The sequence below is a fragment of the Equus caballus genome, chromosome 2 (genome assembly GCF_041296265.1).
Source record: "Equus caballus isolate H_3958 breed thoroughbred chromosome 2, TB-T2T, whole genome shotgun sequence".
Classification (NCBI taxonomy): Eukaryota; Metazoa; Chordata; class Mammalia; order Perissodactyla; family Equidae; genus Equus; species Equus caballus.
In genome coordinates, this window is record NC_091685.1 from 15499730 (window position 1) to 15511922 (window position 12193).

The 12193-nt window shown below is 52.8% G+C and overlaps 1 protein-coding gene and 1 long non-coding RNA gene across 2 annotated transcripts in view; one reads left to right on the forward strand and one right to left on the reverse strand.

The window, feature by feature from the left end:
• Positions 1 to 538: 538 nt before the first annotated feature.
• On the reverse strand, positions 539 to 7342 carry LOC111771204 (uncharacterized). The gene is made up of 3 exons (XR_011436409.1): positions 7280 to 7342; positions 1643 to 1818; positions 539 to 1097 (listed from the first exon to the last, which is right to left on the reverse strand). It is a non-coding gene; the product is annotated as an uncharacterized lncRNA (long non-coding RNA).
• A 3629-nt stretch (positions 7343 to 10971) lies between these two features.
• Positions 10972 to 12193, forward strand: part of SLC2A1 (solute carrier family 2 member 1) — a 28155-nt gene continuing 26933 nt past the window's right edge. Inside the window, exon 1 of the mRNA NM_001163971.2 lies at positions 10972 to 11117. Within this exon, the coding sequence (NP_001157443.1) occupies positions 11100 to 11117 (18 nt within the window). The 5' untranslated portion in view covers positions 10972 to 11099. The remainder of the gene's footprint in view (positions 11118 to 12193) is intronic.

A 12193-nucleotide genomic window follows, 5' to 3' on the forward strand; every position in this document is an offset into this window, starting at 1 on the left:
AGGCTCCCTTGCTTGCTCCTCAGTTAGTAAGAAGCAGGGCTAGCTCTGAGTCCAGGACTACCGCTTCCTCCCAGGAAGGTGTCCCCTTGTGCACAAGTATTTGAGGCCATGAGGAATGGCTCTGCCTGCTCAAGGCCAAGGACCAATCTCAGGGTCCAGCTTTATTCACCCTTCTCACAGCTCTCATGAGTCATAGCCGGCCATGTCCAGACCTCAGCACCAGGCCCTCCAGAGTCAGAGGGGACAGGGCCATTGTTATGATGGGCATGGCAGGCGTGGCAGGTGAGGCCGTGTGCCCTGTGCCCACCGGAAGACTGGCAGACCTAGGACAGGAAAGCAGCAGGCTTGTCCGAATCAACCGCACAGCGAGGACTCAGTGACCTGATCCCCGGAGCCAGGAGCTCAGCAGTCAGCACTGGTCTCCTTTTTACAGCCTGAGTCAGCCAGGCAGATTGACCTGCATTGCGCTGCCCGCGTCCCTATTGATTTATTAGGGCCGCTTCCGAGTAAAAGACAAGAACTCTTCTTAAGCATCTCGCTCTGGGCAACTTACTTCTAATTTTCTCTCTTTTGAAGACAAGGGCGAGATGCTATTTTTCACCAATCCAATGACAAAGACTGAAAAGACAAACCACACCCAGTATTGGCCAGAGAACTGTGAAAATGGTAGGTCCCTTTAGAGCTGGTGGAAGTGTCATACGCACCATGTTTTTGAAAGGCGATTTGGCAAAGCCAAAAAATGCCCCCACCCTTTGACCTCGTAATCCCTCTCCTACAGGGATTTGTACCAAGTTCTTGGTACAAAGTTGATCTTCACAGAGTTGTTATAACTGCCCCCAAATGAAAGCCACCTAAATATTTACCAACAGGGAATTGGTTGAATTAAGGATGGGCTATCAGTCAGCCATTACAAATCAGGCTGGGAATAATATTGACTCAGAGAAAATGCTCATTATAGATTGAAACAAAGCAAGTCACATCCAGAATGTTTGCAGTGATATGAGCAGGCTTCGTAAGCTTTTCCACATCAGGGCCCGTCCGCTCAGAAGGCTCCCTCTTGGCCCCAGCTGGCAGGCTGTACAGAAGCCCAGGCTATCCTGCTGGAGACAGAGGAGGAGGTGAAACCATATGGAGAGAATGGCCCCAATGTAGTATCCCACTGAACACATCTGATGAGAAACCTCAGCAGCACCATGGGGAGCAGGACAGCCCAATCCACAAAAGCATGAGAAATAATACATGGTTGCTATTTAAAGCCAATAATTTTTGGAGTGGTTGTTCTACAGCAATAGATAGCTGAAATACCCTGCTGTTCTCATTTCCTAGATTTTCAGAATGAATTTGACCACTGGAGCAGAGGCCCCTGTTTCTGAGTATCCAGCCTCGTTGTGCGCTCCGGAAAGCAGAGCCTTGGGTGACCCCAGGTACTAAGGCTCCAACACTGGCCAGTCATCATGCAGCTGTCACAAACACCATCACATACTAGGCACTTAATAAATATTTATTGGATAAGTGAATAAATGTCTTAGTTAACACATACTGCAGCCCTGTGAGATAAGAGTTATTGCTTTATTATTCCTCAACTGATGCTCATTCATTAGAGAGAAATGCAGATATTATAAAAGAAGAAAATAAAAATTACCCCTGGGTCGGCCTGGTGGCACAGAGGTTAAGTGCGCACCTTCCGCTTCGGTGGCCCTGGGTTCACCGGTTCGGGTCCCGGGTGCGGACATGGCACCACTTGGCAAGCCATGCTGTGGTAGGTGTCCCACATATAAAGTAGAGGAAGATGGGCACGGATGTTAGCTCAGGGCCAGTCTTCCTCAGCAAAAAGAGGAGGATCAGAAGCAGTTAGCTCAAGACTAATCTTCCAAAAAACAAAATTACCCTTAATTCTACTACCCATAATTTCAATTAACATTTAGCATATATGTACAGAAATTCAATTGAATTATATCCACATATTTACTTTCAAAAATGTGATAGACTGATTTGCAACCTGTTTTTTCATTCAAAAGATCTTAACTTTCTTCACATATCAATGAATGTATCTCTCCATTCAACAGCATTTTTAATGGATGCACGTTTCCCTGTGTTACTCAATCAAGAGTCACACACCCTTCCTCAGCCTCACTCCCACACAGACAGAGGTGAGCCCCACCCATCTTATCTGTGCACTATGTCCCCACTGCCTGACCACAGCTAATCAGACCCAGGATGAGCATCTTGCACAACTGGGACAATCCACTTCTCTGGTCTAGAAACTTAGAATCGGGATCTGGAGACAGTTAAGTCAGCCTTGATGGTTTTTGCAATGGTCAGGTGTAAATTCTGGCATTGCACAGTGGTCATATTCTGCCACATGGAGCAGAGCATCCCTGTCTGCGAAGAGAAAGAATAAAAAGGAAAGAGGGCTGCAGACCATCCTAGGGGCAGTCTACTCATAGACTCCAGATCTTTGTCAGCATCTGGCTGCATCCCTGCCACTGGTTTGTGAGACACTTCTCTAACCTTTAAAGAATTCTTCTTGGGGGGGCTGAAGTTGGCTTAAATATGTGGATACTTGCAACCAAAAAGTCCTAACAATCTTTACTCTAAGGAAATAAGGAAGATGAGACTCTCAGCCACAAGGCCAGGCCACTGAGAACCGGTAAAAGGAAAAACAACCCAAGATAGAAGCACGTTACCCCAGCAGCTTCTATAAGCAAAGGCTGTCCCAGCCACTTTACAGTACGAGGTACACAGGCTGGACTGCGAGCTGCTTGAGGGGAGGGTTTCAGAGCCAAGTGGTCAAGGCCCTTTCTCTATGCTGTGGCCTCCACATTCCAGCCCCAGCAGCAAACATCTGTTGGGCACCTGCCACATGCAGGGCACTGTGCTTGGAGCACAGACGCACATGGATGCATAAAGGTCCACATGTGACTTTGGGCAAGTCATTTCCAGCTCTCTAAGTCTCAGTCATCTCATCTGTAAATGGGTTGAAATGCCCACTTCTCAAGTCTTCCCAGCTCTCACACCTCTAAATCTAAGCCAGGGTCCAGCTCCAAGCCCTCCAGGAAGAAGGAATATACAACACGCTGTGGAAGTGGCATCGAGCTGCCCAAACACCTTCACACCCATTGTCTCCTGTGTTCCTCCCAACAGCCCCTCTAGGCAGGGCTCATTAGGCCAATTTTAGGGATGCGGAAAAGGGAGAAGCAGAGAGGCGAAGCAACCTGCCCAAGGGTGCACAGCTGTTGAATGGAAGAACTGGAACTGAGCCCGCTGCCCCACTGAGAGAAGGATCAAATAATCCTTGATCTTTATTCTCGCAGTTTTAAAGATGAAGAACGTTTATATGAGGCAACCAGAGTAGTTAAATTCAGAGAGACAGAAAGTAGAAGGGTGGTTGCCAGGGGCTGGGGGCGAGGAAGCATAGAGAATTACTGTTTAACAGGTAAGGGGTTTCAGTTGGGAAGATGAGAACGTTCTGGAGGTAGATATGATGGTTGCACAACAGTGTGAATGTACTTAATGCAGCTGAATTGTACACTTAAAAACGGTGAAAATGGTCAACTTTATGTTATGTATATTTTATCACAATCTTTTTGTTTTTAAGGAGGAAACAGGTCTGGCAGGATAAAGGGAGTAAGTGTAGACCAGGTTATGATCTTTCTGGGCACAGACTGGGGTCAGTCCTCAGATCTACCACTTGCTCCCTTGCGTGACCTGGGTCAAATTACTCTGAAAATGTGCCTCTGTTTCCTTTTTTGTTAATGAGATAAAACAGTACATCTAGGATTTGCTATGAGAATTAAAGGAGATAATTTTACACCACTCGCTTAGCCCCGCACCTGCATATGATAAACTGTCGGTATGCATGACAATATGAGGCAGCTTCTCAACCGGAGCTAGAAGGTCACCAGTTGCAACCCCTTCATTACAAAACTGAAGAGACTGAGGCCTAGAAAGGGACAATGACTTGCCTGGAGTCACCCAGTGAACCTGTAACAGAGCGTCGAGTGGAAGTGAACTCTCTGAGCCCAGAGATCTCTGACTTCAGCCAGCCCACAGCACTTTCTTTTTCTTAAGAGCTAAACCACCATGGATTTGGGGCATTCATTGCAAGCCTCAAGGAGGAAGGGAGGGCTCGTCCAGTTCTCAAATGGTTCTCACTCTCCCTCTTCTGAGTGAGTCAGCCCCAGTATAACGAGGTGAGTCAGCCAGCTCTTCCGTGATCAATGTTTAGGTGACTGCCAGGTGGCATCCAGGTGAGGGCTGGGTGGGGGAAGTGGGCACAGACAGACGCCAGCCGGTGTGGCTGCTCGCTAAAGGTGGAGGGAAAGGGTGAGCCGTGTGCTTTCTTTTGGATTGCCACATGGTGGTATCTAGGAGTTAAGAGGTCCAGGTTTCATATCTTCAATTTGCTACTAAATTCCTCTTCCAGTGTGACCTCAAGCCAGTGGCTTTAACTTCCGTGTGCCTCAGATTCCTCAACTGTGCAGTGGAGATGTGAAGAAACCTGGTCTTGCCCTCAGCCCAAGGTGTGGGAAGGTGTTTTGCAGAGTGAAAAAGTTGCGTCAGCACAAAGGGCATGGTTATTTCACTTCTCAGGAGAAATAAGGTTCTAAGAACAAAGCAGAGCCCAGCCAGGCTATTTGCTTGTTTTGCCCATCAGTCCTTGGACTTCTCAGGGTCTCTGAGACCCTCCAGTCTCCTTGCTCTTCCCCAGGCCTCAGGGCACCAGGTTAGTTCCTCAGACTCAACCTTTATGGAGGGCCTACTCTGCATTAGGCCCAGGGACAAGCCCCTGAACCCTCCCCAAGGCCCCACAAGGTCAAAATTACTCTGGGCTCCATTTTACAGAGAGAAAACTGCGGCTCATGAGAGGAAGCAACTCATCAAAGATGGCATTCCTGGCAGGGTGGAGCTGGGCCATAAAGCCAGACTCTGGACTGTTGCGCGCTAGCGCTGTCTGGGTGCGAGGAAGAGAGCTCCTGGGAGCTGCATCAGGGCCCCTCCTTCCAATTCCAGGGACTCCCCCAGAAAACAATCCAAGGACATAAAGAGAGGCAGACCCCTGCCACCCTGAAGTAAATAGACTTTGAGAATGTACAACCCTGGAAATAACAATAATCATCCCCATTTTTCAAGTATTTACTATATGCCAGTCACCTGACAGTCATTTTCTCACTTCATATTCTCAAGAATTCTGTGAGGTAAGTACTGGTATTATTCCCATTTTACAGTTGGGGGAATCGAGACTCAGAAAGGCTAAGTAATATGCCCAAAGACACACAGCTAGCAGACATGTCTCAGAAACCTGTGCACTACCCACCACACATCACTGTTGGCCTCCTCGTTCATTCATTCTTTGCTTTATTCATTTATTAAACACTATAACCTCTTCCCTGTGCTAAGTAACTAGCTGGAGGGAGGGAAGACAGGAATGCCTGAGCCCCTGCCCCAAGGAGGTCATTATCTGGGGAAAGATCAGGCTCGAATAATTGGAACTTAAGTGATAAGAGCCAGGCCCTGGTACAGCTGCCTGTGCTGGTTCTGGGTCAGGGGCCTCCACTGAGCACTGCAGGTTAGAATTTTTGTTGGTTTATTTTTCTTAATCGAGGTGCTACAACTCACACCTATTACCTGTATGATCTTGGGCAAATTATTTCACTTCCCTGAGTCTGTTTTCTCTTTTAGAAAATGGAGAGAAAAACACTCATCCCATAGAGTTCTTGCGGGGATTAAATTGACTGTAATAACATTGTATTCATTCATTCAACACATAGGTACTGAGTCCCAGTGTGCCAGATACTGGTTTTGGTGGTGGGGATGCTAGAGGAAGCAGACAGCAGACATGCCCTTGGAACCACGGAAAGATTTCTTTTTAAGTAAAAGAAGAAAGTTTTAACTGAAGCATAATGTGCATAGAGAAAAATGCAAAAATTGGTAGTATACAGCTGGGTGGATTTTCACAAACTGTGTAACCAGAACCCTGATTACAAAACATTGCCAGTGAGGTCGGGACCAGGGTGTGGCAAGTGAGGCACTCGCTTTGCTGAGTAAAATTGAAGGGGGAGCCAAAAAGTTCAGTCATCAAGATAAATATTTTTAATGCCATATTTTTAACAAATCAAAATGAATGCAAAAAATCCATGGTGACAAAATATCAAAATTTTAAATATAGACAGGATTAGCAACAGTGGCTTATGAGTCATATTAAAGCTCAGGGAAGTGATATTGCTCACCTGCCTCCCCCTAGTCCCAGCCCTGACTATCAGCCCCCGTCGTAATCACTACCCCCACCCCCCGCCCAGGGTAGCTATTATCCAGACTTCTAATCCCATACGTAAGTTTTACCTATTTTTGAACTTTATATATCTGAAGTCCCACTTTTGCATTTGGCTTCTTGCACTCAGCATTATGTCCGGGAGATGTATGCATGTGGTTGCGCTCTATGAAAAGGTTTTTAAGCAAGGGAATGATGCGGTTGGCTGGGCGTTTTAGAGAGACCAGTGTGGAGGCAGGATGAATGAGGAGGGTTCTAGGCTGTGCTAGCGCAGGGCCAGCGGGAACGGAGAGGAAGGGATGGAGTCCAGCGACATTCTGGAAAGGCAGCGTCCTCACAATTGACTGGATACTGGGGATGAAGGAGAGAGAGGAGTCAAGGAAGATACCAGATCTCTGGCTTGAGCAATTGCGTGGAGAGAGGAGCCATCTCGGGGGGAGGGGGGGGGGGACGACTGGGAAGGATGGGGGAAGATGACCACGTTTAGATTTAAACATGATGAATGCCAGGTACCTGTGGGACGTTCAGAGGGCTGTCCTGGAGGCAGGTGGACAGACAAGCCTGGAGCTCGCGAGAGAATGGAGGAGGGCTATGTTCCTTCAGTATCCCCCTCCACCCCCACCCCCCCAGCAGCCAAAAGGTGGTGGCCCTGATGAGAGCGCTTGCAGGCGACCAGGGAGGGGCACACGGAAGGATAAAGAAGGGAAGCCGAAGAGTTCTCTGAGAGCAGGTGTTTGAACAGGTGTGCGAATGAGAATATTAAACACCCAAAACGTCCCGCTTGGCCCATCAGGCCTTCCTGGAGTCCGACACCGTGTTTACCTGCAGCCTGGGAGGATTTGTCTTGCAAAACCTCCTGCGGATTAGGGGCTCTCCCGTCCCAGCCCCAGCAAGCCCCCCTTGCAGCAGCTGCAACTGACTCAGCACAGCCTTTTCTCCCGGAGGCCAGGGACGCTGGCCTTTAAAGGCGAAAGAAAAGCCTTTTCCCGGGCCGCCTTACTCACTTACCCGTTAGTGACTCGCAAGCCGCTAGGCCCCGCCCCGCGCAGCCGCCGGAACCGCGTGCGTGCTCCCCGGCACGACCCAGGCTCCAGCATCGCCCTGCCACCTGGCACCGCCCCGCCAGCGGCGGGGAGCTCTTGTCCTCCGACTGGCTAGGGCTGGAACTGCTTGGAATCAGACCCAGAAAAAGCCCGCGTTTCTTCCAGGGGTGAAGGTAGCCTCCAGGGAACAAAGCTGCCAGTGTGAGCGCGGCTTAGGGTGGAGTGGGCTGGGGCGGGGTGGGGGGCCCGTCCCTCCAAGCTGAGCCGTAGGGCTCCACAGCCGCCTCACACCCCCTTTACAGCCTCAGGGTAGGGAAGGCTTGAGGGGAGGCTGAGATTTCCTCCTGTCCTTCCGCTGCTCAAACACCCTCCATGGTTCCCCACTGCCCACTGAATAAAGCCCTAACTCCTATACCTGGCACTTGAGGGCCTTTGTGACCCCATCTCTTCAGCTCCTCTCACTCAAACCCCCGTCTTCATCTCTTCTCTCTCCCAACCCCGTACCCTCCAGCCAGAAGGGCTACCTTGCCTGGCTCTCTCTCCGGCTCAAGCTGCTCCTTCGTGGTCCCCCTCCAGCCATCTGCTCCTGCCCTACCTCCCCCTGCATCCCAACTTTCCAGACTCGGATGCCACTTCCGTGGGCTTTCTCCGGTGTTCCCTCCCTGGTTGGAGTTAAATCCTGTTCCCCAGGACTTAGCCACACCCAAAATAAACTTGTCCACCTGAGAATCTCTCTCTGATCCAGTGTCAATCGCTTCTGATGAGTTTACCTCTAAACAGTAGCCTCCAGGGGTCATAAAACGTTTACAGAGAGAGATCACCTAGAAATGGAATTTTGAGCAGGTCCTGGGGGTCTGGACAGGTATGGTGGGGTGGGGCGAGGGTAAAGCTGTTTTTCTGGCCATTCTGCTTTGTCTTCAAATACCACCCTGACCTGGGAAAGGGAGTTGATTGAATTTCTGACGTCATGAATCACACTGTTTATTTGGATAAATTTTTATGTATATCCGTTTCTCGTCAGGCAGTCCCAGGAGGGATGTTACATCCATTTTACAGATGTGGGTCTTGAGACTCCAGAAAAGGAGCTTGCTCAGTGATGTTTAGCAAGTAAATAGCAGAGCTGACCCGGGAGTCCAAATCTAGGGCTCCACCATCAATCTCTGAGTGTAGTCTAGAGATTCTTTCTTCTCTTCAGCAATTACTCACTGCCTATCTGCTATCTTCCCTCTGCCAAGCATGGCCTTCCCTCTGATCCACCTGGTGAACTCATATTCAGCCTTCTAAACCCTGCTCAGCATTCCCTCTCCCTTCCCTGAAGCTCTCTCTACTCCCTCTCCTTCGTCTGTGGTACAAGTTCTGCTCCTGTACACGTTCTTATCCTTGTACGCTCAGCCTGGTATTGTTGCTGGGCATCTCCCCTCTTGCATCCTCTCCAGTTTGAGGGCTCCATAAGGCCAGCAAGAGGCTCACACGCCTGTCCCTGGGGAAGTGGCCAGCACAAGGCTGGCCTGGAGAAGGAAAGGGTGCCTGATTGTGAGTGCGACCCATGGGCTGAGGGGCATACCCACAGCTGGGAAGAGGCATACACAGCAGACTGGATGCGCTAAGAAACAGGGAGCTACGGAGAAAGTCTGAGCAGGGAAGGGGCAAAACCCGAAAGGTAGTTAAAGACTGGAAGTGTTGGCAGGAAACAGGCAGACTGGCTGCTCCTATGTTCATTCATTCCAGCAGTCCTTGACTCCCTCGCCCACGTATCTCAGCTACAGAGCCGTCCTTAAGGTGCTCAGTCAGGGGAGGACAGACAGGCCAAGCAGCACATTAAGAAACACCAAAGGGTAAAGGAGAGAAAGATTCCCTCTTGGGGGACCAGGGATACTTCCCGGAGGAGGCCCCAGTCCAGGGGTGCTCTCTGCCATCAGTAGCATTTTGGCATGTTGAGCTGGAGGTGGAGGGAGTCAGGCAGAGGAAATAAGCTGAGCAAAGGCAGAGATGTAGAAAGTGCTGGTGTGAGGGGTGAGGCCGAGCTTGTAAATGGGTGCCCTGAGGGCCGTGATGGCTGGGCTGGGCCTTGTTCCCTCTGTGACAGTGTTGGACATAGAAGCAGGAGAGTGGGACTGGAGGAGGAGAGACCAGAGGAGCAGGAGGCCCTGCAGGCAGCAGGGAGGGATGGAGGAGGTGGAGGAGGTGAAATCAGCAGGACTTGATGGCCTCTGGTGCATGGAAGAGGAGAGAGGTGGCCCCAAGCTTTCCAGGCTGGGAGACCACAGAAATAGGAGCCATGGGCAGGGGTGTGCCCAGGAGGGGCCTGCTTTCCCTTCTAGGGCTCCATGCCCAGCCAGGGTGCCCCCTGGGCCAGCACTGAATACACAGACGGGCAGAGGCCTCCAGGGGTCATGCGGTCAATTCAGCCTCTTCTTTTCCAAAGCAACTAACGCATCCCCCGGCCCCTCCACAGGGAAAGGGACCCTCAGCCTAACCTCAGGATTCTGGCCAGACTTCTGGACTGGGGTCTTTCCTTCACTGTGTCTCAAGTAAGGCATGGGTCTAGATGAGGAAATCAGATAAAATCAGGTGAAATTATACCCCTACCACTAAAGGAGGACTTACCACATGTCATCGTGTTCTAAGCACTTCATGAGCTTTTCTGGAAATTGTAACTCTCATGACAGCACCTGAGGTTGGTGGTGGTATTAATTCCCTTTTACCCATAAGAAAACCCAAGCTCATAGATCAGCCCCTTGCCTAGGATCACCCAGGAGTAGCATACAGTGGAGCTGGTTCAAACCCAAGGTCTCCTGTGTTCTGACCATTCATATATTTTTCCTACTTCACTGTCACCATAGATTCACATGTAACTGTCGGCAGTAGAGGAAGGCTTCCCAGAGGAGGTGATGTTAAAGCCCAGAGAAGAGCTGGGTACGGATTTCCAGGCAAAGAGCCCAGCCTGTGCTAAAGCAAGGCTTGGCTCACAAACAGGAATGTGGGGGGTAAAGAGGGGGAAGGGAGAGAAGCGTGGAGCGAGACCTCCCGTAGTCTAACAAATACTTAAATACCACTTACCACATAACAGACGCTATTCTAAACATTTTATAAATATTAACTCACTTAATCTTCATATCAAACTCATGAGGTGGTGCTATTATTATCCCTAGTTTACCGAAGTTATCCAGTGGCAGAGCGAGGACTCTGAGAGCGAGGACTCCAGAGTCCTCGCTCTTAAGCGCTACCCTATCCCGTTCCCAATTTGCCTTACAGCCGGGTACCAGCTCCACCATTTTGCTAGAGGCCGCTGAGGCTCAGAGAGGCGTGCACACTTGCTCAGGGTCACACAGCGAGCGCGCTGCCCGGACCCAGGGCACATGGAGCTAGGGAGACCTGAAGCCAGAGCGAAGTCCCGGCCCGAATCGCCGCCGCCCCCCTCCGGGTCCCCGGCCCAGCTCCCCGCGAAGCCCCGCCCCGGACGTGCCCCAGGCCCCGCCCCTCAGGGTCTGCCCACCCCTAGCACACACACGGAGAGCAGCAGCCAATGGCCGGGGTCCTATAAACGCTACCGCCCGCGAGCTCGCCGCCAAGAAGCTGGAGGTAGCCCCGGCAAGCGTGGAGATCGTGGGCCTGGAGCTAGCTCGCCAGCGCGCGGGAGGCCAAGCTATCGGAGTCGGAGTCGGAGTCGCAGTCGCAGTCGGAGTCTCAGGACCGGGGCAGGAGCCTGAGCCAGAGAGCGCCGCCCGCCCTCCCATCGTCGCCCGCGCACCCGGCGTTGCCACAGTCTCCGGCGGAGCGCGGCCATGGATCCCAGCAGCAAGGTGAGTAGCGCGCCCGCGGGCCCTCCCCGCCCGGAACAAAGGCGCGGACCCCTCCGACCCCTCCGCTGGCCTGGGCCTCCCCCGCGGCACAAAGGCGCGGATCCCTGCCCACTCCTCCGCCGGCCTGGGCTTCCCCCGCGGCCCGGCCACGCTGTGCGCCCGGGGTGGGCGGCGCGCGTCTCGGAGCCTCTCGGCGCCGGCCTAGAGCGCAGCGCCCTGCCGTGGGGGGGAATGCGGGTGGGGATGAGTTCGGGATCTGGCAGGCGCGAGCGCGCCGCGTGCGTAGTTTGTGGCCGCACTGAGTATCTGGCTTCCCTCATGGGGCGCCGCGCAGTCCACGCGACGCGGAGGGGCCGGGGGACCCGGGGCCGGGGCGCGGCACGTCGCTCACGATCTCCGGGGCTGCGGCCCCGCGCTGACTCCTCCCGCGCGGGAGGGGGCTTGAGCGCGGCGCCCATTGGCTGAGCCGGCCGAGCCCCCGGCCCGGCCCCAACCCGGCGCCCGGAGGAGGCGGGACCGGTAGCTGCTCCGCGGGCTGGGAACCGCTGCTCGCCTCTCCCCCGCGCCGCAGCACGCGCGCCGCCTGGGTTTGGCGTTTAACGCCGCCCGGCGCCGTCCTCGCTCCAGCCCTCGGAGGTTTCGTGGCGGAGGACACTTTCTTAAGGCTGGGGCTCTAACTCCAGGGTGCCTGCCTCCAGGGTGGAGACGAAAAGCCGGCCTCTGAGGCCCTTCTTTCCGAGTAGCGCGGGCCCCAAAGTGTTTCCCTCGGGGAGATGTGCTCCGAGGTGGCGCGTTTCCCTGCTCCGGCGGGGCTGGTGAGCGCCGGGCGGAGAAGCACCCCAGGGGCCGCCGCCGCGAGCCCGGGCGGCCGGGGCCGGAAAGGGGCCCCAGGCTGGCGTGGAGCTAGAAGAGCGCAGGCCTGGGGGCTGGGGAACGAGGGACTCCGTCCTCTGAATAGATGAGGACTCTTCTTCCTTTGGGAGCAAACCGCTGCCTAGATAGGATCTCTTTTTTTGTCTGTAAACGGGTTTGTCCCGCGGAGGATCTTTGTGACTTTCCCAGAACGATTCCTCATC